The following is a 26,533-nucleotide window of genomic DNA, read 5'->3' as shown; positions in this document are numbered from 1 at the left end:
TGTTTGTAGGCAATGCACTGATTATCAAAATAATTTTAACAGTCAATAAAAAGAAGGGACCTCCTTGTTTGTGTCTGTTTCAAGCAGGTATGATTCCATTCCTTCCCTTTAACTTATTAAAAAGGATAAAAATGCAGAAATATTTTATCCTAATCTTTCCTATTTATTTTTACATTTTTGTGCCATTTTTTTCCCCATAAAATTGATCATGTGCGTGTGCTATGTGCATTGGTTATGCTTTGGTAGACATTATGTCAGACGAGAGGATATTATTAAGCCATAAAAAGTGCAGGAAAATCCAGCCATTTGTAAAACCACCAATGACCCTTGAGGCATTACACCAAGGGAAATAAGTCAGAGACAAATATTCCCGATCTATTTCCTATGCAGAATTGGAAAAAGAAAAAAATCACAGAAACAGACAACAAACAAAGCTGGCAGTTTCTAGGGGGAGGGAGCGGGAGACGGGAGAAATGGTGGAGGGGAAGAGAGAAAACTTCCAAGACGTCCTTAATTAAATGACAGGGGTCCCAGTGCGAGGGACAGAGACAAGAGTAACTGAACAGTGGTGGGCCGGATGTGAACCCGCTTCCAGGCGGCTGTCCACGGAAGAGCAGTCGACCACTGGGCACCTCCGCACCTGCTCCTGTGTGAACTTTTGGGGCTGTCGCCTCACCTGCCCACAACCAACCAAAAGCAGGACATCTCTCTTCCTCACAGACGGTGCACTTTGTCTTTTAATTCTTAAGTTAACAGCTGATCTGTTTATTGATTTCCCCCCCCCAATGAACAGCTTTTATAGTCCTACTTTCTAACCCGCTAATTTTTGCTTTTGTCTTTCTTAATCGTGTCTGATTACATGTGTGTATGCCGTTGCTTCTTTAAAATGTACAGATTGGGACACCTATTTTATTATGTGATTTTTCTTTCTCAACAGTGCTATATTGGCATGTAAAATTAATTTGAGTGCAGTCAGTACCACCCTATAAATCATGGCATGTATAATTTTTAATTACTTACTCTATCCTGCTAAATGATTGTGAATTCATTCTTCTGCCAAATTGTTTTTGAGAGTGACTAAAAAATGTTTTTCCCATGTGCCAGTAGCTTTATTTTCTTTTGTTGATACCAGAGAATGTTGCCTGTCCTACCACTAATTTCTCAACTGAACTGAGAGTTTCACTGTGATCTAACACAATTATTTTTGTTAGTTTGTGAGGGTTACCGGAAAGTGGGATACACTATATACACCACTCATAAAACTTAGGGGATCAGGGAATGTGCAGATACTCTAGTACTTTCAGCCTTTGGCATAGTGCATTTTCACCAATGAAATAAAAGCTGGTTTGCATCTCGTTTGCATAATCAAACAGCTTTCTTTGACTTGTTTGCTTTTCTGATGTTCTTGTTTAAAAACAAAAATCAAGTGCTTCTTTTTTGATCGCTTCATATTCGATTTGAAATATCCCCTATTTTTGTGAGCAGTATATATTTTTCATGTCAAAAATTCTGACATGTATTAGTTATCATTATTATTATTTTTTGCATGAGGGCTGGGACGTTTTCCAAACATCCCTTTCTCCATCCACACCCCCAACTCTATTCCACGCTGAGGTTGTAGGTGGGAACTGGAGGCCAACCTCCCAGGAGGGCTACAAAAATAAATAAATAAACAAACAAATAAATAAATGGCAAACTAGGGGAACAGATTATGAACTGAACGTGTTTCCCATTACCTCACTGAAATTCAACAAGCGGAGTCAGTAGGGTGTACGGCCGAGTGGCTTCCACAGCTCAGAAGGGAAAGGAGCTCCAGGCAGCGTCTCAGCATTGCTCAAGTCTGCACACCCACAGATTCTGGACACAGTACAGGCAAATCAGACTTGCTGCCCCTGGGCAGTTTTTCATGTGGTTGGAACCAAACCTCTGCGCAGACCCCGGGATGGAGTCCATGAGTCCTGGTGGAGGAGGGGCCCCACATGCTCTGAATCACTCACAGAGAAAACCTTTGTGTGTCAGGGGTTCCTTTGTACCCCACGCCAACAGGGGCGGGCCCTTGGAACACGTTTCCCTGCCATGGTGGAGGGACAACCCTGTGATCTGACCTCTTCCTGAATGAGCTGACGAGGGAAAGGGCATTTCATCTTCTTAACATCATCTTATTTCTGATTTTACTCAGGAAGGTGGGCATCTGTCACAGGTAATGCATTGTTTTTGTTCTTTACTGTATATTCAGAAATAGGATCACATTTTTAGTTTTACCTGAGTGACTTCTGACAAAATTACTTGGCCGCTTTGAAATTACGACCATGAAGGCAATGAGCCCCCTTTTCTATGAAAAATCATAAAATAATAATGTTCCCTTAATTCAAGTTGCAAAGGTTCCCAAAGAGAAAACTTAATGGGCTATTAGTTCCTACGCAAGCCTGCTCAGGTCCACACACACACACAAACTCCACTTTTAGAACTAACACTTTAAAAACTACCATGTGATCCAAGCTCCTTGCCCAATCAGACCTGAGCTTCACAACAACCCTGCAAAGCACGTGCTGTTGTACCCATTTCTAACACAAACAAACTGAGGTGTAGAAAATTTAACTACTGTGCCCCAGAGTGCACGGCTGATAAGAAGCAGAGTCAGGATTCTAATGACCCTTTTTCTGCTGCCTGAATATTTTATCTTCCACTAACCTCTGTCCCACTCAACCCCCTGAACTTTATGATCGCTGTCTGGTGCGAGACACTACTTGAACGAAAACGTGGTATTTCACAACATTAGGTGAGGTACGTTAGAACCAAGTTCTCAGAGCTTTCCAAGTTCAGCATTACCTCTTGGACAGCAGAGCCATGCCTCGGAGCTCACTGAGCCTTGGAGGGTACCCCATCTTCTCCCGGTCCTGGGGAGTGGGCACGTGTTTGGATTTCATGCAGAACCACCCACCCTGCCAACCAGTTATAATGAGGCATCCAGGGCACCTCCTGATGGGTGAATTCTCTGGAGAAAAGGAATCAAGTGGGAAGGACTACAGCAAGGACAGCAGTGAAACAGGCTGAGAAACGTCCCCTATGCAATCAGAAGTCAACTAAGATGGCAGAGGTGGTGTGAAAACGTGGGTGCCAGAGGCATATTCTGAGAAGTAGACTGAGAAATACTAAGCCTGACAGCCCACAGAGAAAGCCCCCAAAGCTCCACATTCTGTAGGAGCTTACTTATGCCTATCTCTGTCCCACCTGGCTGAATCATCCACAGGTCAAGATGACACACGTGTTTCTGGTAGCTGTGTTCAGGTGCCCCATCTGTTCCTGGCCATGTAGGTGGCGTGGTGACAGTGTCTGTGATCTGGAAATACAGTGAGTCCCAGTCACCGTCCCACTAACTTATATCTACAGGCCAGAGTGCTATCAGTGAGTAATCTGCCCTCTGCACCTTATTTACACCTCATCAGGATGGTGGGGAAATTACATTAAGACGGTCCTTAGGAATTAACTTCATGCTTTGCAGAATTCTAAGTACACAGTATAAATGCTGCAGAAATTCTGTCTTTGTGGGGTAGTCACATTCTTTCCTTGTTCAGTTACTGAAAAAATGTATTCGAATTGTTCACTCATGTTTTTCTACACTTGTCTGATGCTACGTTATTAAATGACCATGAAACTGGAATAGTTTTATCTCCCTGGTTAATCATAACTTAATGTTTGCACACACCATCCTTGTTGACCTCCAGCAATGCGTTTATCCTTAATACGCACTTGGTCTATAAGAAATCCTGCCACGTTGAATGTTTCTGTAGTCTTCTACTTCAGGTATTTTGGGGGTGAGGGGGAAGTGTATTTTAAATAGCACGTAGTTTCGTTTTAGTTATAATCAAGACTCAGAAACCTTTGACTTCAGTTTGTAAGCCATTTTCATTTAATCTAGTTATGGTGAATGTCAATGTTTTGTCCCTGCATTGCATTCTCAGTGGCTTCAAAACTTTTATTGTTCTATGTTCTCTTGTAATAACCTCGTCACTTACATGCTGAAAACTTTGTCACAAGCGCCACCATGTGGACGACACAGAGGTAACACAACATCGCATACAAAGAACTGTGTCCAGAATTGTGCTGTTTGTTACAAGGAAGAACGAGACAGTTTTAAACACACATTTCTGTATTTTTAACAGCAGAGTGAGCTCTGAATGTCACCACAAAAATTAGGCATTTCCTACTTAGTAAGTCCTTTATGACCTGTGGCACATTGGGCCAAAATCACTGAAGCCTGTGAAAGGAACAGAAAAATTATTCACCCACCTCACACTCAACACAACAGTGAATTTTGTTAGGCATTTGACCTTTAGCTTCTTAGTTCTTAAGTTATTTTATTACATGCACATTATACGATAGTTATGTTGTACCTATCCTTTTATATATATGTATATGTATATATATATACGTATACGCCTTCAAGTAAATAACTTTTATACTCACTTATACGCACACACAGTTAAACAGCATTCTTAAATATATACTACCTCTAAACATAAGTCATTTCACATCAAGTCAAGCAGGATCAGAACATGTAAACATATACACCTAGTTCTGGGTCAAATACAACACAAAACCACAAGGTAACCACAGTGGACAACAAGAACAAGTGCACTCGAAAAGGAGCCGGGGAAGGGGCAGACACGTAAACAGCAGAGAGGAGCAGCTGCACCACGCCCCCCAAGGGTCCATTTCTTAAAGCTGTAGCAGCAAAAAGTTCCTTGTTCAGTTAAGACTTCTCCCATGACCCTGCACCTTTATGCTTGCGGGGCTTCAAAATGAGTGTAGCACTCCTGTTAACACTAGACTAGAACTGAGTCAATCCTGTTGGGAACAGAGATGACAAGATAAACCATAAACTGACAGCAATAGGCATTTCACCAAACAACAACGTTAAGGACTTTTTTTTTTTTTTTTTTTTTGGTTACTTTTTGCGCAACACCACACTCCTAAAAGGGGAGAGAAATGGGGATGGGCGAGAGCATGGATGAATGATCTATAAAAATGGCTTCAACAGCTGCTGGACATGGTGGATGTCCCTAGACACAAGGAACAAGCAACAGCCGACACAAGAGCCTCAGCACACTACGCCACAAGCCACAGCGTCACGCCACGAATTCAAGATGTAACATTGCCCCCGCCCCCGCCCCCTCCCACTCATGAAGCCAGTCCCACTGGTTCTGAGAGTCTGGGGAGCGCAGCCTCTCCCCCCTCCACCACCACCCCGTGGGGGAAAAAAAAAAAACATTACACCACAACAGACCGGCCAGCCAAAGCATGACAAGCTCTCGGTGACAGCTTTTAAAGGGCATGCCGCCCTCTCCCACCTGGTCAGACTCCAAAAGTCGACGGCGGGCACTGCGGGATGCCCGAGGAGCCTGCCCCTCAGGCTCCTCGCCCTCGCCCTCGCCCTCGGGGTCGCCATGCCTGTAAAAACAGTTCTGTCCGAATGGGCAGCAATCCGTGCACAGAGCGAAATACCTGCAGGTCTTGGTGCTCATGGACTCCTTGTACTCCTGAATGAGCTGCCGCTTCTCCACTTCATCCTCCACCCAGCGCTCGCTGGGGATCACCAGGTCAGAAGAGACCCGGCACTGGGGGCAGCACTTGATCAGCCGGCTCCGAAAGTGGGGAATCTTCCTCCAGTGGCGGATGCACTTGAGACAGTAGGGGTGGTTGCAGTTGGACAGGATGCCGAAGCGGCGCTCGCTGGGCTCGGCCTTCTCGCACACCACCTCCATGCAGATGCCGCACACCTGATCCAGGTTGCGCTGCACGGCGAAGGAGTGCTCCATGTCGCGCTCGTGCACCTCGATGCAGGCGCGGATGTGCCGAGCCCGCTGCGCCGCGTCCTCGGGGTGAAGCGTTTCCCGCCCGCAGAAATCGCACACGTCGCCGTGCAGGTACGGGCAGGCGTCCCCGCGAAAGCACGCCCCCAGCGCGGCGTCGCGGCACAGCGGCGGCAGCCCCGGCCCCGCACCCCCGCGGACAGGCTGTCGCCGCACGGGCCCCCAGCACGGCGGCTGCGGCGGCTGCAGCGGCGGAGGGGCCTCGGCGGCTTCGAAAGCCCCGTCGCCCCAGCAGAAATGGCCCGGAACGAAATGCAGCGGCTCCGACCAGCCCAAAGCCCCCGCGCCCCCCGCGGCCAGCAGGCTCGGCTGCTCTTCAAAGAAGGCCCTGCCGGCCTCCGGGCCAATCGCCGGCCAGGACCGCGAGCACGCGGCGGGGGGCTCCCACGCCACTTCCGGGGGCTCCGGCTCGCTCGGCGCAGGCGCCGCGGCCGCCTCGGCCGCCGCCGCCGCAGCCGCGCCATCGCCGCCATTGCTGCCGCGGCCTAGCTCCGCCGACGCCCGCCGCGGCGACCCACCGCCCTCCCCGGCCGCCGGCAGCCCTGACAGGTCGTGAGAGTAGCGACAGTTCTCCCCGTGCTTGCACATCCCGTGCGCATAGTACCTGCACACGACGTCTTTCGTCCAGGGCCCCGCGCGCCGCAGATCCCGCAGCCAGCGGAACGGGGACCCGCCCCCGGAAGTGCGGGCGGGCCTAGACCATGACGTACGCAAGTGGGCGTGGCCAGATCCGGGTGATGGGCGGGGGGCCGGCCGCGTCGGGTAGCCGGGCCCCGGGTCACCCTCACCTGCTCCCTGGGCACCTGTTGAGCCCCCTGCGGCTTCCTGGGGCTCTGAGGGAGCTGCAGGCCCTTGCATGTCACCTGTCGCGCCCCTAAAGGGCGCCCCAGGTGTCTTCTTTCGGGGCATGAGGTCCCGGCGGTCCGGAGCTGGCACGGAGCTCAACCGGAAGTGTTCACTTTTTTTCCTTCCGACCCGCCCCCCCCACCCCTGGTCACTTTGGTTCCTACCTCTTCTGCCTCGTCAGCGCGATGGGCACTTCCGGTGGGAGCTCCACCAGTTCCCTCTCGAGTCCGCTCGGTTGTCGCGTCCCAGCGTATGAATGTGGACCTCGTGCCTGCTTTGTCTGCAGCAGGCGGGCCCCGGCCCCGGCCCCGGCCACCCAGCCCCAGCCGCCGCCGCCGCTGCCGCCGAGGCCGAGGCGCGGAGGGTGGGCTTGGCTGGAGGATGTGGTCGCCGCCCTCTGCGGTTTCCGTTTCGTCGCTCCGGCTCTTCACGCAGACGCAGTCGTCTCCGTGACGCATCGGATGGCTGGTCCGCATGTCCGTGTCTGTGTTCATGACCGGGAAAACTGCCGCTCTTGCTCCCCCTACCTTTCATGTGGGAAATTGCACCTTCTAATAAAATATCTCACCCTAGAATTTTATATTTAAAAAAACTTTTTTTTTTTCTATTCCTATGATGTCTGCTAGGGGCTTTCTTTTTGCGGGGGAAAAAAGAGGAGGGATCTCGCGATGGTCACTGAGGGAAGCTTCAATCCTTTTGTTCTGTTGACAGGATTTTTTTTCCTGGTCTTGATTCCCCAAAAATTTTTACGGGCTTAGGAATATTTGGGGGTGGGTATTGGGGGGACTTCTGGCCAACGAGGCATGAGCAGGGGAGGGGGTTCTGGGGTTCTGCGTATCTCGATGGATTAGGATTTCTCACTCTCCTCTCTCGGCATTTTTGCAAAAGCGTCTTCCAAGCCCGATGCCGGCTGAATAAGCCCCTGTCCCCCGCGCCACCCAGGCTTTTTGTTTCTCTGTCGCAAGCTGCTGTGGTGGCCCCTTTGTCTCCCTGTTCCCCCCTTTCATCCAGGTTTGTGCTGCTGCATTGTGGTAAGACTGCCTTTCACAGCGTCTTTGCTCTGGTCAGCTCACAAGTGATGCTTTTTAAATTCCCACTCGGGAGACGGGTTGGCGGGGGGGGTCTTTGTTCGAAGATACATTTTATTTGTTCCGTAAGAATATTTTATAGTCCTACTGTGCTAAGGGTAGTCATTATTAAATATCCTGAATTTTATCACGGAATTTTCTGCATTTTTTTTTATTTTTGAGATATCATATATTCTCTCTTTACCCTCTGAATGTGATTATTTGCACTGATGTATTTTTAAGGATGTAATTTACGATTTTTTCCTAAAATAAATCTGTTATGCTTATGGCATAAATTTATATATTTCTGGGTGTGCTTTGTTTAAACAAGTTTCTGAGGGGAGGATTTTATATCCTAAATTTATATTTTAAAATGAGAAAATGTATGATTATATAGTATGTAAATCAGATGGAAGCAAATAATATAGTAAAGAAATTAAAGGAAAGACAAACGTGAAGTAAGGGGAGTGAATCAAACAAAATCCTTTGAAATAATGATTGAAACTGTTCTTCCAACGTCTGACTTACTTGCATTCTCTTACCTCTCCTAAGAGTTTCACAGAAAAAAAAATGTTGGGAGCACAGAAATCAGTCTTATATGCCAGGCTTTTCTCAGATTCACAAAAATAAGAATAATGAACATAAACTTATTTGTTTATTAATAATATGTTCCCAGAATTGTTTAAATTATATTTGAGTCCCTTATTTTTAAAAAATACACCAGTATTGTTTAGTAGAATTTTTTTTATATTTGTTGTTTAATATAATGGACACTAACTCCACTGGCTTTGGAGCACTGGAAATGTAGCTAGAGTAACTTAGGGACTAAATATGTATTTTTTAAATTTCAGAATTAATTTTAAAAGCCACTTATGGCTTATAGCTCCTGTACCAGGCAGGGAAACTCCAGATAGCATTTGACCATTTTATTTTCTCAAAGAGGATGAACCAAGGAGATTTCCTAACTTGCCCAAGGTGATGCTGTTGGCACAGGGCACTGTGTGCCCCCTGGTCGTGTTCATATCATGCCATCTCATCATGAACTGTATCATCTGGTTTGATAGTGACAGTGTTTCATGTGCACTATTAGAAACTAAAATTTTACCATCTGATTATAAATATCATGTGTGATCGAATAACTGAAAATATCAGGCAATGCATTGTGAGAGAAATAAGCAAATATTGTCCATCCCAATCAAATCAGTATTCTCAAAGAATTTTCTCTGTCATAACTCATTTTCCTGTCCCCCCACTTTTTTTTTTTACCTGAGCTCCAATGTTGTTTTCACACAGTCTCTGAGCATACTCATATGGTCATTTCTCTAGTTATTTGGCTCAGCTGATCTTTTTCTTTCCAAAAAAGTGCAGGAAGACCTCAGGGGCTGAGACTTCATTGAGACAAACTTCTGTACATACTCCAGTCTACAGGGAAGCTCAAGATTTCCTGGCTGGTCAGTGTTTGGGGGTCACAAGGAATGAAAGGAACACTCCTGAGCAGTTACCAGGGAGCAGAGTGACCGTGTGGGAGGTGGTATACAGCAATGCAGGGCTGAGACACAGTCCGGACAGCTTAACAAAGGCACAAGGGGTGGGAAGCTAGCTCAGAAGTGGACTTCAGGGTTTGATAGAAAAGAAACAAAGGCCTCAGAGTCTTTTATTCCAAACAGCTCAGGCATGCTGGGCTATGCTCCACATGGCTGATGTCTGTATTTTTTAATTTTTTTTTACTTATTCATTTTAGAGAGAGGCGGGGGGAAGGGTGCAAGAGAGATGAGAGAGAGAAAAAAATCAATTTCTTCTACTTATTTATGCATTCTTTGGTTGCTTCTTGTATTTGCTCTGACCAGAAGGATGCTCTAACCAACTGAGCTACCCAGCTAGGGCTGTATACCATTTTTTCCCCAGTAAATACACCTGCTTCAGGTCCAACATTTCGGTACATCTTTGGGGTTACAGAATGGAGTTGGTGGGTGGGTGATTAAAATCAGGTATCTCAGTCAAGCATCTGGGGTTCAAATTCTGAATCCAAGAATTTATCTTGGGGAAAATTAATCACACCATTTTACCTCATCCAGAAAATGATAGGAATAATAATATAATAATAATAATAATAACAATATGGTAGTAATAATGGGTGATTTTTCCACAAGTTTGTTTTATTAAATGGGAATTCTTATAAAATTATTGCACCAGTATCTGTTGCAAGGGACAGTCTTTGAGATCTCCATAAATGTCTTTGTGTTTTATAATCATCCCAAGAAACCCTGTAACTGAAGTCACTGTCCAGGTTAGTCTCAGTTTTGGCTGTCTGCATATAGCAGTAATATATTTACAAATGATTGGAAGTTCCAGGCATGTGAAAGGTAGTAAGTCAATACTTATTTTCTCATATTTTCAATATGAGATCAACTCATATAATGGATCAACTGATTTTTTAATTTTAAACTTACAGAGGCAGTTCTCTCCAGCTGTAGTTCAGAAATCTAAGCTCACCACATCAAATACATTAATTTTTTTGCAGTATTTTGTGTATTAATTATACCTCCGTAAAACTGGGAATAATAAGTTGAGTTTGAAAGCTAGGTAAATTAAAATATCTTACTTAAAAAAAGAAGTTCAGTAGTAGGTATGTCCATGCGATATTTTTCCTCCTCATCACTTGTAATTGTCATGAGGTTCTGCATAGAAGAAACCATTAGCTCATCCTGGGAGAGGTGGGCTGTTTAGAGGAACTCACATCGGTCAGCATGAATGAAGAACTAAATAACAAGAGAATTACTGGGGGAAAATGCCTTTCTAATTGGTTATTTCAGTATGGATATTAAATAGAGGTGTAAATACTTCCCAAACCACTCAGTTAGAATATCATAAAGTTGATCAGCTGACAAAAATGACACCAAATTACCTACATTGTACTCAAACGCTGGAAATTTCAAGAAATCTTCTGGGTGCTTTTTTTTTCTTTTTTTTTCTTTTCATTTTTTCATTTTTCTGAAGCTGGAAACGGGGAGAGACAGTCAGACAGACTCCCGCATGCGCCCGACCGGGATCCACCCGGCGCGCCCACCAGGGGCGATGCTCTGCCCACCAGGGGGCGATGCTCTGCCCATCCTGGGCGTCGCCATATTGCGACCAGAGCCACTCTAGTGCCTGAGGCAGAGGCCACAGAGCCATCCCCAGCGCCCGGGCCATCTCCGCTCCAATGGAGCCTTGGCTGCGGGAGGGGAAGAGAGAGACAGAGAGGAAAGCGGGCGGAGGGGTGGAGAAGCAAGTGGGCGCTTCTCCTGTGTGCCCTGGCCCGGAATCGAACCCGGGTCCTCCACACGCTAGGCCGACGCTCTACCGCTGAGCCAACCGGCCAGGGCCTCTGGGTGCTTTTTTTACACATGCTAAGAACTCAGCCATGTGTACACTCTGGTGTGGTTAGCAAAATTTTGTCATATTCATGTTACTATCGTTTACCTAAATTTTCTTGAACACACCTAAATTTCAGTTTCTAGCTCTACTAAATTGCTTACAGAAAGTTTCTATTTCCATCTGAGAAATGATAGACTCTGGGTATATATGTGATGCAAATGCTTGAAAGACTTAGAGAACAGCTAATAGGGTGAACACCCAAAGGACAGAACCCAAAAAAGAGCAAAAGTTCATCTAAGTCACTGATGAGTTACAGAAGAGTCACACACAAAAATTTTAATTAGAAAATAGTCTTAAATGAACAACAGTGAAAATTTGAAATATAAAAACATTCCAGATGCACCTAAAGCTATGCCCAGCAGCAAAATTTATAGTCTTATATACATTAATAAGGAAGGGAGAAGCTTTGTTTCTGGAAGGTAGAAAAAGGCACAAAGAAACAATAGGGGAGACTGTCACAGTAATGTTGGAGACCTGTTGCTTCCTTCTCCTTGAAGAGGGCACAGGTGCTCTGGCCATAGGGAAAGGGGACAGAATTCATCTGAATTTTGGCTCCTTAGAGGAGGCGTGACTTTCATTTATATTAAAAAATACATATATATATAAATATTCATACAATTTGCCACATTCTTTGCCTTGTTTCTTTCCCCCTCCACACATTTAAGCTGTGATTTAAAAGAATTGTGAACCATCATACTTAGAACTGTTGACCAGAGGGTGGCGATTGCCTCCTACTAGAACATAAGGAAGTGCATTAATATTTCTGAGCAATAGAGGGCGAATGGGATTGATTTGAATAAGCAGAGGGAGAAAAAAAATCGACAAGGTTCTAAACATGTTGATACACAATGAATTCTCCTGACCCTAATGGCTGTATATAAAAACACCACCCCCATCCAATCTAGTCTGTGCAAACACATCAGACACTTAGGCCAATATATAACAAATGCGGCATGAAAGATGTCTCAGTAATTTCAAAGGATTGAAATAATTAAGAAAATATTCTCTGGGCCCCCACACTCACACTGAATTTAGCCAGAAACCAATAACAAACTATTGTTAGAAATCATTTCTGTATTAGAACATGAATAAGTAAAATTTGAAATAGCCCACAGGTCAGAGAAAAAAATCACCAAGTCAGAAAATATTGTGACTTGATTAACTCCTAAATTCCCCCACACACACATACAAATTGTTGACTTCTTCCAGGTCAGTCAGATGTCTTCATAGCAATATTTTTATATCATGTTTACTGCCGTTTTGGGGCAGGGGGTTTCATGTTGCTTCAGCTAAACTAAAGAATCAGGGAAAATTTGGGGGGGGGTAGGGGAGACTGTAGTAGAATTTCTTTTGTAAAAAGTCCCATTTGCAAAAATAACCATGAATCAGTGTTGTGTCAATATCTTTTTTAAAATCAATGCCCTTATAGGTCGCAAGAATAGGGTACGAAGGGTTGTAAGCCATGAATCAATAATATTTAAAAATTGTAATTAAGAGCACAAACTGGAATGAAAATAACTGTAAATAATACATTTCATCTAAGTCTATGGTGGTCTGAAAGGGCGCTTTTGTAGAAGCTGTTCTGAAATACTTAGATCTAGTCTTTGAAATTGCTTTCTGGATAAAGTTGGGAAAAGGATGGCTCATTTTGATAGCACATTAAATCTGGGAAGCATAAACAAGCAAATTCTTACACACTTCATTCCTCTCCACCAACAAGAGAATGCCCTTTATGCATGCACATTTTATTTGGCACAGGTAAATATTTTCAGCGTTTTCATGTGTTTCAAAACAAGGGTGGTGCAGCAAAAGTTTCAAGGTAAAAATGAACATTTACACAAATATCTATCAAACACACACACACACACACACACACACCAATGAATAGGTGAATAAGCCTACAGGGAGTGTAACCTCCCTGTGCAAATGCAGACCAAACCTGTTTTAAGAAAGAGATATATTTCTAGGATGACCCCAATACATGAACATTGAAATAGATTTTTAAAAGGTATTAATTAGTGAGGCACATTCAAGGACATTGCACTCATGCTAACAATAAAGTGACAATCCATGCATTGGTTCCTTTGAAACTTTGTAACAAGAACTTGGATTCTACGCCTTAAAAAAGGATGAAAAGACAGCCATGCTGTTTGCCCATGACAAGGACTTTCCCCCCATTGAGCAAAATTTTTTTTTTTTATAATTTTATTTTTTTAATGGGGTGACATCAATAAATCAGGATACATATATTCAAAGATAACAAGTCCAGGTTATCTTGTCGTTCAATTATGTTGCATACCCACCACCCAAAGTCAGATTGTCCTCCGTCACCCTCTATCTTGTTCTCTCTGTGCCCCTCCCCCTCCCCCTTTCCCTCCCCCATTCCCCCCTCCCCCCCGTAACCACCACACTCTTATCAATGTCTCTTAGTTTCACTATTATGTCCCACCTACGTATGGAATAATACAGTTCCTGTTTTTTTCTGATTTACTTATTTCGCTTCGTATCATGTTATCAAGATCCCACCATTTTGCTGTAAATGATCCGATGTCATCATTTCTTATGGCTGAGTAGTATTCCATAGTGTATATGTGCCACATCTTCTTTATCCAGTCGTCTATTGATGGGCTTTTTGGTTGTATCCATGTCCTGGCCACTGTGAACAATGCTGCAATGAACATGGGGCTGCATGTGTCTTTACGTATCAATGTTTCTGAGTTTTTGGGGTATATACCCAGTAGAGGGATTGCTGGGTCATAAGGTAGTTCTATTTTCAGTTATTTGAGGAACCACCATACTTTCTTCCATAATGGTTGTACCACTTTACATTCCCACCAACAGTGTATGAGGGTTCCTTTTTCTCCACAGCCTCTCCAACATTTGCTTTTATCTGTCTTGTTAATAATAGCTAATCTAACAGGTGTGAGGTGGTATCTCATTGCAGTCTTCATTAGCATTTCTCAATAACTAAAGAAGATGAGCATCTTTTCATATATCTGTTGGCCATTTGTACTTCCTCCTGGGAGAAGTGTCTGTTCATATCCTCTTCCCATTTTTTTATTGGATTGTTTGTTTGTTTGTTGTTGAGTTTTATGAGTTCTTTGTATATTTTGGATATTAGGACCTTATCTGAGCTGTTGTTTGAAAATATCATTTCCCATTTAGTTGGCTTTCTGTTTATTTTGTTATCAGTTTCTCTTGCTGAGCAAAAACTTCTTAGTCGATGTAGTCCCATTCATTAATTTTTGCCTTCACTTTTCTTGCCATTGGAGTCAAATTCATAAAATGCTCTGTAAAACCCAGGTCCATGAGTTTAGTACCTATGTCGTCTTCTGTGTACTTTATTGTTTTAGGTCTTATGTTTAGATCTTTGATCCATTTTGAGTTAATTTTAGTACAGGGGGACAAACTGTAGTCCAGTTTCATTCTTTTTTATGTGGCTTTCCAGTTTTCCCAGCACCATTTATTGAAGAGGCTTTCTTTTCTCCATTGTATGTTCTTGGCCCCTTTATCAAAAATTATTTGACTATATATATGTGGTTTTATTTCTGGACTTTCTATTCTGTTCCATTGGTCTGAGTGTCTATTTTTCTGCCAATACCATGCTGTTTTGATTGTCGTGGCCCTATAATATAGTTTGAAGTCAGGTATTGTAATGCCCCCAGCTTCATTCTTTTTCTTTAGGATTGCTTTGGCTATTCGGGGTTTTTTATAGTTCCATATAAATCTGATGATTTTTTGCTCTATTTCTTTAAAAAAATGTCATTAGAATTTTGATGGGAATTGCATTAAATTTGTATATTGCTTTGGGTAATATAGCCATCTTGATTATATTTATTCTTCCTAACCAAGAACAAGGAATATTCTTCCATTTCATTATATCTTTATCGATTTCTCTTAACAATGGTTTATAGTTTTCATTATATAAGTCCTTTACATTCTTTGTTATGTTTATTCCTAGGTATTTTATTTTTTTTGTTGCAATTGTGAAGGGGATTATTCTTTTGAGTTCGTTCTCAGTTGTTTCATTGTTGGCATATAGAAAGGCTATGGACTTCTGTATGTTAATTTTGTATCCTGCGACCTTACTGTATTGGCTTATTGTTTCTAGTAGTCTTTTTGTGGATTCTTTGGGGTTTTCGATGTATAGGATCATATCATCTGCAAAAAGTGATACCTTTACTTCTACTTTTCCGATATGGATGCCTTTTATTTCTTTGTCTTGTCTGATTGCTCTGGCTAGAACCTCTAGTACCACATTAAATAAGAGTGGAGAGAGTGGACAACCCTGTCTTGTTCCTGATTTAAGGGGGAAAGCCTTCAGTTTAGTGCCATTTAATATGATATTAGCTGATGGTTTATCATATATGGCCTTTATCATGTTGAGATATTTTCCTTCTATACCCATTTTGTTGAGAGTCTTAAACATAAAATTGTATTGTATTTTATCGAAAGCCTTTTCTGCGTCCATTGATAAGATCATGTGGTTTTTGTTCTTTGTTTTGTTGATATGGTGTATTACGTTAACCGTTTTATGTATGTTGAACCATCCTTGAGATTCTGGGATGAATCCCACTTGATCATGATGTATTATTTTTTTAATATGTTGTTGTATTCAATTTGCTAGTATTTTGTTTAGTATTTTAGCAACTGTATTCATTAGAGATATTGGTCTGTAGTTTTCTTTTTTTGTGCCATCCTTGCCTGGTTTTGGTATGAGGGTTATGTTGGCCTCATAAAATGTGTTTGAAAGTATTGATTCTTCTTCAATTATTTGGAAGACTTTGAGTAGAATAGGAACCAAGTCTTCTTTGAATGTTTGATAAAATTCGCTGGTATAGTCGTCAGGGCCTGGACTTTTATTTTTGGGGAGGTTTTTAATGGTTTTTTCTATTTCTTCTCTACTGATAGGTCTGTTTAGGCTTTCTGCTTCTTCTTGACTCAGTCTAGGAAGGTTGTATTGTTCTAGGAATTTATCCATTTCTTCTAGATTGTTGAATTTACTGGCATAAAGGTTTTCATAGTATTCTACAATAATTCTTTGTATATCTACGGTGTCCATGATGATTTCTCCTCTTTCATTTTGGATTTTGTTTATATGAGTTCTTTCTCTTTTTTCCTTGGTAAGTCTTGCCAAGGGTTTGTCAATTTTATTGATCTTTTCAAAGAACCAGCTCTTTGTTCTATTAATTTTTTCTATAGTTTTACTGTTCTCTATTTCATTTATTTCTGCTCTGATTTTTATTATCTCCTTTCTTCGGCTGGTTTTGGGTTGTCTTTGTTCTTCTTTTTCTAGTTCCTTAAGGTGGGAAGTTAAGTGGTTCACTTGGGCTCTCTCTTGTTTGTTCATATATGCCTGAAGTGATATGAACTTCCCTCTTATCACTGCTTTTGCTGCATCCCATAGATTCTGATATGTCGTATTGTCATTTTCATTAGTCTGTATATATCTTTTGATCTCTGCACTTATTTCTTCTTTGACCCATTCACTATTTATAAGTATGTTGTTTAGTTTTCACATTTTTGTGGGATTTTTTTCTCCTTTTTGCAGTTGAATTCTAGTTTCAAGGCTTTATGATCAGAAAATATGCTTGGTACAACTTCGATTTCTCTGAATTTGCTGATGTTGTTTTTGTGGCCCAACATATGGTCAATTCTTGAGAATGATCCATGTACACTGGAGAAAAATGTATACTCAGTCACTTTGGGATGAAATGTCCTGTAGATGTCTATCATATCCAGGTGCTCTAGTGTTTTGTTTAAGGCCACTATGTCTTTGTTGATTCTCTGTTTGGATGACCGATCTAGAGCCGTCAGCGGTGTATTGAGGTCTCCAAGTATGATTGTATTTTTGTCAGTTTTTGTTTTAAGATCAATAAGTAGCTGTCTTATATATTTTGGTGCTCCTTGGTTTGGTGCACATATATTAAGAATTGTTATGTCTTCTTGATTCAGTGTCCCCTTAGCCATTATGAAATGGCCATTTTTGTCTCTGAGTACTTTTGTCTGTCTTGTAGTCAGCATTATCAGATATGAGTATTGCTACACCTGCTTTTTTTTGGATGTTATTTGCTTGGAGTATTGTTTTCCAGCCTTTCACTTTGAATTTGTTTTTATCCTTGTTACTTAGATGAGTTTCCTGTAGGCAGCATACAGTTGGATTTTCTTTTTTAATCCATTCTGCTACTCTGTGCCTTTTTATTGGTGAGTTTAATCCGTTTACATTTAGTGTAATTATTGATACTTGTGAGTTCCCTATTGCCATTTTATATCTTGCTTTCTGTTAGTTTTGTGTCTTGTTTGATCCTTCTCTTTCGTTTTTCTATCTTTTGTTTTTATTTGGTTGTATTCCATACATCTTTCCTCTGTTGCTATCTTTTTTATCTCATGTGCTTCTGTGGTGGTTTTTTCAATGGTGGTTACCTTTGAGTAATGAAAAGGGTTCCCTACCCTGTTCATTGTAGCGAACTATTTTGTGAGTACTTTTGCACTCCATCGTCCTTTGCTACTGTTAATCTCCATCTTCTCCCCCTCTTTCTTTTTGTTGTTGTCACAGTTTAAATTTGGTTTTATTGTGTTCTTCTTGGAGCTTTTACTTGTGGCTCTGTTTTTTTTTTGTTCTTTGTATCTGATTGGAGAACCCCCTTTAGTAATTCCTGGAGTGGGGGTTTTCTGATGATAAATTCCCTCATCTTTTCTGTATCTGTGAATGTTTTTATTTCTCCTTCATATTTGAAGGATAGCTTTGATGGGTATAGTATTCGTGGCTGAAAGTTCCTCTCTTTCAGGACTTTAAATATTGGGGTCCACTCTCTTCTAGCTTGTAGAGTTTCTGCTGAGAAATCTGATGATAATCTAATGGGCCTTCCTTTATATGTTGTATTCTTCTTTTCCCTGGCTGCCTTGAGAATTTTTTCTTTGCTGTTGGTTTGTGTCAATTTCATTATGATATGCCTTGGAGTAGGTTTGTTGGGGTTAAGAAAACTCGGAGTTCTGTTTGCTTCTTGAACTTGAGGCTTTAGTTCTTTCCACAGCCTTGGGAAGTTCTCATCTATTATTTGTTTGAGTATGTTCTCCATTCCATTTTCTCTCTCTTCTCCCTCTGATATACCTATTATTCTTATGTTATTCTTTTTGATGGAGTCAGATAATTCTTGTAGGGCTATCTCATTTTTTTTAATTTTTGAGTCTCTTTCTTCTTCTCTCTGTTGTGCCTCAAGTTGCTTGTCTTCTATTTCACTAATCCTCTCTTCTATCTGACCTGTTCTATTAGCTAAGCTTGTTACTTTCGTTTTTCAGCTCGTGAATTGAGTTTTTCATCTCTGTTTGATTTGTTTTTATAGTTTCAATTTCCTTGGACATATATTCTTTGTGTTCATTGAGTTGTTTTCTGAGCTCCCTAAATTGCCTTTCTGTGTTTTCTTGTATATCTCGGAGGATTTTTAGTATTTCTATCTTGAATTCTCTGTCATTTAGCTCCAAGGTTTCCAATATATTAAATTTTTTCTCCATAGATTTTTCCTCATCTAGCTGTGTTACCTCTCTTTCTTTTGTATCCATGATATTCGATTTTCTCTTCCTTAATGGCATCTGAGGGTGGTTTTGTTGATAGTATTAATGACATTTAATAAAGAATAAAAAGTTAAAAAAAATAACAATAAAAAAAATAAAAAATCGAAGAGTTGTTTTTTTTAAAAAAAAATTAATAATGAAATAAAGAAAAATAAAATAAAAATTTTAAAAAAGGAAATTATTTCCCCCCTCCTTTTTTCCTCTCCTCTCCTCTCCCCTCTTTTTTGAGAAAATCTTGTGGTGGACTGTGAATTATAACAAACAATGCCTGTGATGGAGGGCCTGAATTGGGGAAAAGTAATAAAGGGGCAAAAAAAAAAAAAAAAAAGGAAAGAAAAAAGAAAAAAAAAGAGCGTATGGACCCACAAAAAGCAAATAAGGAAAAAATTTGGGTCAAGAATGAAATGATTTGCTTTTAGGTGTTGGTTGTCTAAGAGTTATGATGAGAGGAATAAGAGGAAAAGGAAAAATGGGGGGACAAATTAAAAAATTACTATTGTATTTAGTGGAACAAGAACTAGATAATATGGAGAGCCAGGGATGGGAGCACTGCTAGTGAGTTAAAAAGGTGAAGTAAAAACCCCCCAAAATGCCACAAACATAGGTTTGAGTCCCAGATAAGATAATTTGTTTGTTATTGAGGTTTGAATGAGAGGAGATGTAAAGGAGAAAGGAAGAAACTAATATAGAGGGAGAAAAGAAAGAGAGAGAGAAAAAAAGAGGGAACCACTAAAAGAAGAAAAAAGAAAGGAGAGAGAGAGAGAGAGTTAAGGGTTTTGGAGTGCAACCCTCATAGAGAGAAAGGAAGAGAAGAGAAAAGATAATGGGAGATGTAACACTTATGGGTAGTGTAGTTCAAGGAGAGGAGAGAGTAAGACCGGTAGAGAGTTAATCGGCCAAATTGGAGGAGGAAAAAAAAGTATCAAGACTAAACATAAGAGAAACAAACAAACAGATATAATAAAATGGGATAGGTTATAAAGTCTGCAGATTATTCTTGATTTTGAGAGGTTATCTTCTTGCTTTTCCTTTTCTCTCCCTCTTCCTGGTCGGTGACTCTGTACCCCGGGTTCTGCCCCTTTGGCACGCTCAGGTAGAGGTTTGCAGTTGATAAGTCTCTATGGCAATGTCATGTATTGTGCTTTAGTCTCGTTGGCAGTCGAAGCTCATTAGCATTTATAGGCTCCGACAGTGTGAGAGTCCGTGTTCCTGGAGCCTTTCTCCTAGTCTTTCCTTCCTCAATTAGTAGCCTGATAATCCAGCTATGGGGTTGCTGCTGCCTCTGCCTGGCTAGTAAGAGGCTCAAAGAGCTGGCAACTCCCCACTCTATTTCCACTCAGCACAGGGCTCTGGGTAAGGCTCAGTCAGTCAGAGCTGCTAGCATAATCAGGCGGGCTTTCCGCCCACTCAAAGACCTCTGGCTCTGCCACTCTGTCCGGTAACACAAGCGGGCGCCCACTTCCGGGGCGCTTGGAGGAAACTCTCACTCACTGTCTGCGACCAGGATATCCGGCCAGCAGTCTCACGCTCTGAGTGAAACCCCCAACCGCAGGGAAAATTTGCAGCGTTGAAATTGATTCTCGCTCCATCCCCGTGCGCGGCTTTTGCAAGGCGCTGGGGCAGCTCGAGATTCCGCTTTGGCCCACACAAAGGACCCTGACTCTGCCCCTCTGTGCGATAACTCGGGCTTGCACTGCCAAGGCACTCTGAGGAATCGCTCACTCCTTATCTGCGTGCGCAAACCAGGATATGAGGCCGGCCGCATCTCCCTCTGAGTGAAGCCCCCGCCCGCACGGAAAATCTCCACTGTTGGAATTAGTTCTCACTCCCTCCCATGCGTGGCTTTCCCAGGGCGCTGGGGCTGCCCAGAGACTCTGCCCTCAGCCCACAGAAAGGCCTCTGACCCTGCCTCTCCATGGGGCAACACGAGCACCCACTCTCGGGGCCTAGGAAGAAATTCTCGCCCACTAACTGCGCACCGACCAGGAGACCGGGTAAAATGGCCGCTCCGCTTGTCTTTCTTTGTTTGGGTTTGGCGCGAGTGTTAGCTTGTATTGCCCGGGTTGCCACAGGATCAGATTTTCCTCGGCTTGGATCTCCATGCCACAGCCTGGTTCGGCCGTTTGTGTCGCGGCGGCCTGGATCTATTCACCCCCTTTGCCCGCCTCAGTTTTTATATTCACAGTTACCAGAGAAAGCTGCCCTGTTTAGGTTAGTGAGGAAGGCGGAGCATTTCTTACTCCCTATTTCCTTCGGGATTTGGTTATATATTTAGCCAATTTTTCACTCAATCATACCTTTGGGTGTATTGCGAAGCATCTGGAAGCTCCAAGTATAGGTTTTTCTGTTTCTGGTTGAAGATCTTGTTGAGTTTTGGGGGAGATTTATCGGTATCGCTTCCTACCCTGCCATTACTCTGATGTCATCCTCCATTGAGCAAAATTTAATCAAACTCTTCTGAACCCTCTGTTCATCTGGGTCCACACGTAGGTTTCTTTTCTTTTGTTTTCTTTTCTTTTCTTTTTGTATTTTTCTGAAGTTGGAAACGGGGAGGCAGTCAGACAGACTCCCGCATGTGCCCAACTGGGATCCACCTGGCACGCCCACCAGGGGCTATGCTCTGCCCACCAGGGGGCGATGCTCTGCCCCTCCGGGGCATCGCTCTGTTGCAACCAGAGCCACTCTAGTGCCTGGGGCAGAGGCCAAGGAGCCATCCCCAGCGCCTGGGCCATCTTTGCTCCAATGGAGCCTTGGCTACGGGAGGGGAAGAGAGAGACAGAGTGGAAGGAGAGGGGGAGGGGTGGAGAAGTAAATGGGTGCTTCTATTGTGTGCCCTAGCCGGGAATCGTACCCAGGACTCCTGCACACCAGGCCGACGCTCTACCACTGAGCCAACAGGCCAGGGCCCACACTTAGGTTTCTCTCTCTGTCCTGGTGGAATCCAATGTGGAATATTTTATCCAGCATCCATATGGCTAAGACAGTCTAGTAACCACTACCACCCCCAACCTTGGGACCTGACCACATTCCATATATAATCTAATTTATCAACCTCCACCCTTGGTATCAACACCCTGGCCTGCTTTTCATAAGAATTCTGTTGAGTTAGTCTAACCAGAATTCTCCTTAGCTCTGGTGTTTCCTCTTAGTAATTTTTCATCCGCAGACCACCACTCCCCCCACTCTCGCCCTGCTCCTTGGATACAAATCCCCACTTGTCCTCACTGGAATTGGAGTTTAGCCCAATCTTGATTGCCTACTACCAAACCTCATTACAGTACCCCCTTTAAGAAAAGAGGCCTGCCATCCTTAACAAGTGTCATGAATAATTTGAATGATTTTTTTTTCTTGAACAGTTCGAGGGCCTGCAACTCAGATGGGATCAACCCCCTCGGCCCTCTCACCCAGGACTCCAGGTGTCCACCTGTGATGCCCTCATCTTCCCTTCTGGCTGATTGATCAGGGGGTCTGTTGGTGAGTGCCACTCTTGAGCCAGAACTCTGATGGCAGTCCCTGGAATCACGGTAAGGACAGAATTTTACACTTATGATTTTGATACGCGCCCTCTGAAGGTGAGCTTATATGCCCAAGTTTCATGAGAAGGCTCCCTGATAGGCTAGAAGTCTTCCTGCCTGGCTTCTCCTACCAAAGTTCAGTCTCTAGGTGGCTAGCTGTATGGTGAATTCTCTAAGCCTTATTCTCCCTCCCTCCCCACCTTGTGAACTGAACACATTCCCTTTTTGCTGACCTGTTGTGCTGACAAGAGTCAATAAATCTAAAAACAAATGAGCTCAGTTCCTGGAAGACAGCAAATATTTACGATGGAATGAATTGTCATCAAACATCAGGGAAACTGTGCTGATAAAGAATGGTATTATTTCAGGAAGACTAACTAGACTGTTACCGGATGAGATTGTCATTACAGTGTATGATGGAGGCATGGAAATCCAGTTCTTATCTCTGTGTAATAATAAAGAACAAAGTTCTGGACTAGGTGCCTAGTTGAAGGAAAGAGAAAGAAAAAACAACACTCTCTGTATGTACCATCCACGTGTCAAGCCTGGGCACATGGGAGAATTGCGGAGGCTGAGATAGCAGGGGCATGGTGAAGATGATTCTACAACTGTGAGTTTTGACATCAGAGCGGTGAGCCCAAGAGGCTGTGTTTGCCCATGTCATTTGTCAGAAGTCATACCAGAAACAAGAACAGTGGTTAAGGTCTGTGCCAAGCCCAAAGCGTGTGATTTTAAAGGTCATGATACAAGAAGAACCCAGGGAGGACACAGATATGTGTATCTCCATGGACAGAATGTCCACCTGTCTCTAAAGGGATAGATGGTGATGAAGGGAGACGACTCAAGGTAGTGAACACACAAAGCAATGTACAGATTATGTCTTGTAGAATTGTACATCTGAAACCTGTATTAACTTTATTAACCAACACCACCCCAATACAGTACACTCAATAAAAAATTAAGAAAAGAAAGAAAGCCGTGGCATCAGGTCCATACACTTGTTTCTGGATTCACGCTTGTGGTTTTTGTGTCACCACAAGGTGGAACCCAAGGTCCACTACATCCCTAGAGATTTTGGCAATAAGCCAGTTTCAAGAAGCGATTTGGAACTCTCTTTCTTGACTGAAGAAAATTTGCAAGATCACTTATATAGATAGAATTTGTACAAATGAAATAAAATAACCTAAAGTCAGGACTACATGTCTCCTGTATTTCCTTGGAACGCAAGCCAGTTGTCACAGCGAGCTGTAAGCAGCACTCTTTCAGTAATTAATTGAAATAAATGCAGACCCAATTTGTTTTCCGAAGTCGTTTCTGTTTAGTAGTCCTGTTTGTTGTGCTGAAAGCCCCACACCAATTCTCAATGACAAATTCATGTATTAACTGTTCTTTGAATGCCAAGCCGCATGACTTTCGGGACAAAGAGCACTGAATTATTTTTATGGCAAAATTAAGTCCTCGGCTCTGAGACAGTAACTGTCTCCAATGGCCCTGTTAGTTTGCTTTGGGTTTTGTCGCACGTCCGACTGTGCCACCTGTGAGTAGGGCCTGTTTCATGTCTTTTCTGATGCTTAGTCCCTGTATTTATTTTTGTCATATCTTGCTGGACTTCCCAGGGCCTCTATTACAATATTGAACGGATGCAGCAACATCAGGCATCCACGCCTCGCCCTTGGTCTTGGATAAAAACTTTTCTAAGATGGGAAAATTCTAAGGCATGAAGGGCGGGCTGACACGCCTTCAGAAGTGTGTGCTCATGGTCGACACGGCGAGGGACAAAGGAGGGTCCTCGCTAGATGGATTCTGCTACTTTTATTGGGGGTGTGGCAGAGAGAGAAAATGTTGCTAAAACTGTACCATTTCCCCCAAATCAAGCCAAGCTTTTTTTTTTTTTTTTTTTTTTCCTATTTGATTCAATGGTCCTGGGACCAGGGCTTTCCTTGTGTGTGTCAGAAGCCGGGGTGACTGATCCCTTAGGAGAAACTGTATACCCTAAATCTGCAGCCTCATTGCTCAGTGGTCAAGAAAGACCATGAGTTCTGTACCCCCATAATCATCCCCAACATAATTGGAAAGGGACTCTCGGGGAGGCTCTCACTGACCCGGAACTGTGGCTGGCAACAGGGAAGAAGGGCTGAGCCTGACATCGCTTCTGAGGATGGGAAAGTTCGGGTGGAAATCGGTGACAGCTGGAGAGAAGGAGACCTAGTCACTAGTGAGCCCGGGAATGAACAAATGTTTTATGCATTTCAGATTCTGCCCACTACCAAACTCTGATGTGCTGTAAGGCTGGCACTGTTCGCAAGAGGCAATGATTTTACGCGAACAAATCACGCACTCACCCTGATACTAGTGGTCACTGTATCGAGACCCTGAGTTAGAGGCTCATCAGGATGCAATAGGAACGGAAAATTACTGAACCGTAGAAGAACTATATTTGGCCAACCATTTTCTAATCTGTGCTAAATTGCTCAGCACACATTCATCATAAGATATAATTAACAGGAGGTTGGATGAGGGAATGAGTAATCAAATTAATGCAGAAATTTGAAAATGTATGGGAAAGCTTTATAAGAGAGTGAGATGGTGGATTTTTATGACAACTTGTCTAGGCCATGGGGTACCCAGATATTTTGTCAAACATTAGTTTAGGCCAGTGGTTTTCAACTGCCCATCCACCAGACATTTTGTGTTGGTCTGCAAAAGAGTTAACGACCAGTCTGGTGGTTAGAGACAGTCTCAACCAGGGTGGTTGGAGAAAACAGTCTCAAAATGCTTCTGTTTATGTGACATTCAAGATGAGACACAAGTACAGTCACCTTGACAAGATCAGTGGTCTTCAGAGGTCAGGAGGATGTGATGTGACTGTGTGAAGTTGTTCAGGGGGCAATGGAACTGGCCTTCACTCTCCTTGCCGTTAGAGTTAGTTACCCAAATCTCTCCATCTGTTAAAGTGGATAGGCATAACAGAACGGTTCCTCAGAGAAAGAACAGTCAGATTGACTGCCTAATAAATTACAAAATAAATTTTCTCAAAGGTCACATTTGCACATTTGACAAAGCCAGAATCACAAAGTTAAATTGAGATCCTGAAATAAAATGTAAATGCAGCCAACATGAGTTTCCATGAGGCCCAGGTACTTTTTAACCTGGATAATTTTACAGGAGCTGTTGAAGCATTTTTTTTTTGGACTTTATTTACTTTATTTTTAAAGCTGTCTTAGGTTTACCACAAAGCTGAGAAAAGAAGACAGAGATAACCTGGTCCCACTATCAACATCACTTGCCAGGGTGGTACATTTAAAAATTATTCATTTAGGCCTGACCTGTGGTGGCGCAGTGGATAAAGTGTCGACCTGGAAATGCTGAGGTCGCTGGTTCGAAACCCTGGGCTCGCCTGGTCAAGGCACATATGGGAGTTGATGCTTCTGGCTCCTCCCCCTTCTCTCTCTCTGTCTCTCTCCTCTCTCTCCCTCTCTGTCTCTCTCTCTCTCCTCTTTAAAAATGAATAAATAAAATAAAAAATTTTTAAAAATTATTCATTTATTTGGATATTTTTAACCCAGGAGGAACCTACATTGACACACATCCTAATCACCCAAAGTTCAGTACTTTACCTGAAGGTCCATTCTTGGTGTTGTACATCCTGTAGGTTTGGACAGATGGGCCGTGGAGTGGGCTCGTTTTTACAATACAACACCGAGTATTCTTACTGCCCTCAACCCTGTAGCATGTCTATTCACTTCTCCCCACCTCCTCAGAAAACATGGGTATTTTTACTCCACCATGTTGCCTTTTGCTTAGTCACCATAGAGTTGGGATCCGACAGTTGGTAGACTTCTCAGGCTGGCTTATATCACTGAGTTTGCATTTAAGTGTCCTTCATGTATTTTCACGGTTTCAGAGCTCATTAATTGTTAGCACTGAATACTTACTCTATTTGTTCGAGTGGACCATACTTATTATTTATTCATTGCCTACTGACGGACATCTTGGTTGCTTACAATTTGGGGCAAAGTGCGATAAAGCTGCCATTCACTTGCAGGTTTTTGTTGGATTATGCATTTTCAGCCCCCTTTGGGTACACATTAGTGAGTGTAGGACCTATGATAAGAGTATGTTTAGTTTTGTATGCATATGTATTTTATTTGGGGGTTCATTACAGTAGATGGTATTCAGTTTTAATTTCAAGTGTCTAGGCGTTTTTGAATTTTTTATTTTTAAATTTTATCTCATTTTAGTC

At 42.7% G+C, this 26,533-nt stretch overlaps 1 protein-coding gene across 1 annotated transcript; it reads right to left on the bottom strand.

Moving 5' to 3' along the window:
• Positions 1 to 3,905: 3,905 nt before the first annotated feature.
• On the bottom strand, positions 3,906 to 6,807 carry MKRN3 (makorin ring finger protein 3). The gene is made up of 2 exons (XM_066240151.1): positions 5,352 to 6,807; positions 3,906 to 4,848 (listed from the first exon to the last, which is right to left on the bottom strand). The coding sequence occupies exons 1-2, from the start codon at positions 6,780 to 6,782 to the stop codon at positions 4,843 to 4,845; spliced, it is 1,437 nt and encodes a 478-aa protein (XP_066096248.1). The 5' UTR covers positions 6,783 to 6,807; the 3' UTR covers positions 3,906 to 4,842.
• Positions 6,808 to 26,533: the final 19,726 nt, after the last annotated feature.

The sequence above is a fragment of the Saccopteryx bilineata genome, chromosome 7 (genome assembly GCF_036850765.1).
Source record: "Saccopteryx bilineata isolate mSacBil1 chromosome 7, mSacBil1_pri_phased_curated, whole genome shotgun sequence".
In the NCBI taxonomy this organism is placed as follows: Eukaryota; Metazoa; Chordata; class Mammalia; order Chiroptera; family Emballonuridae; genus Saccopteryx; species Saccopteryx bilineata.
The sequence above is the reverse complement of the archived record's forward strand: the minus strand, read 5'-3'. Positions and strand labels throughout refer to the sequence as shown.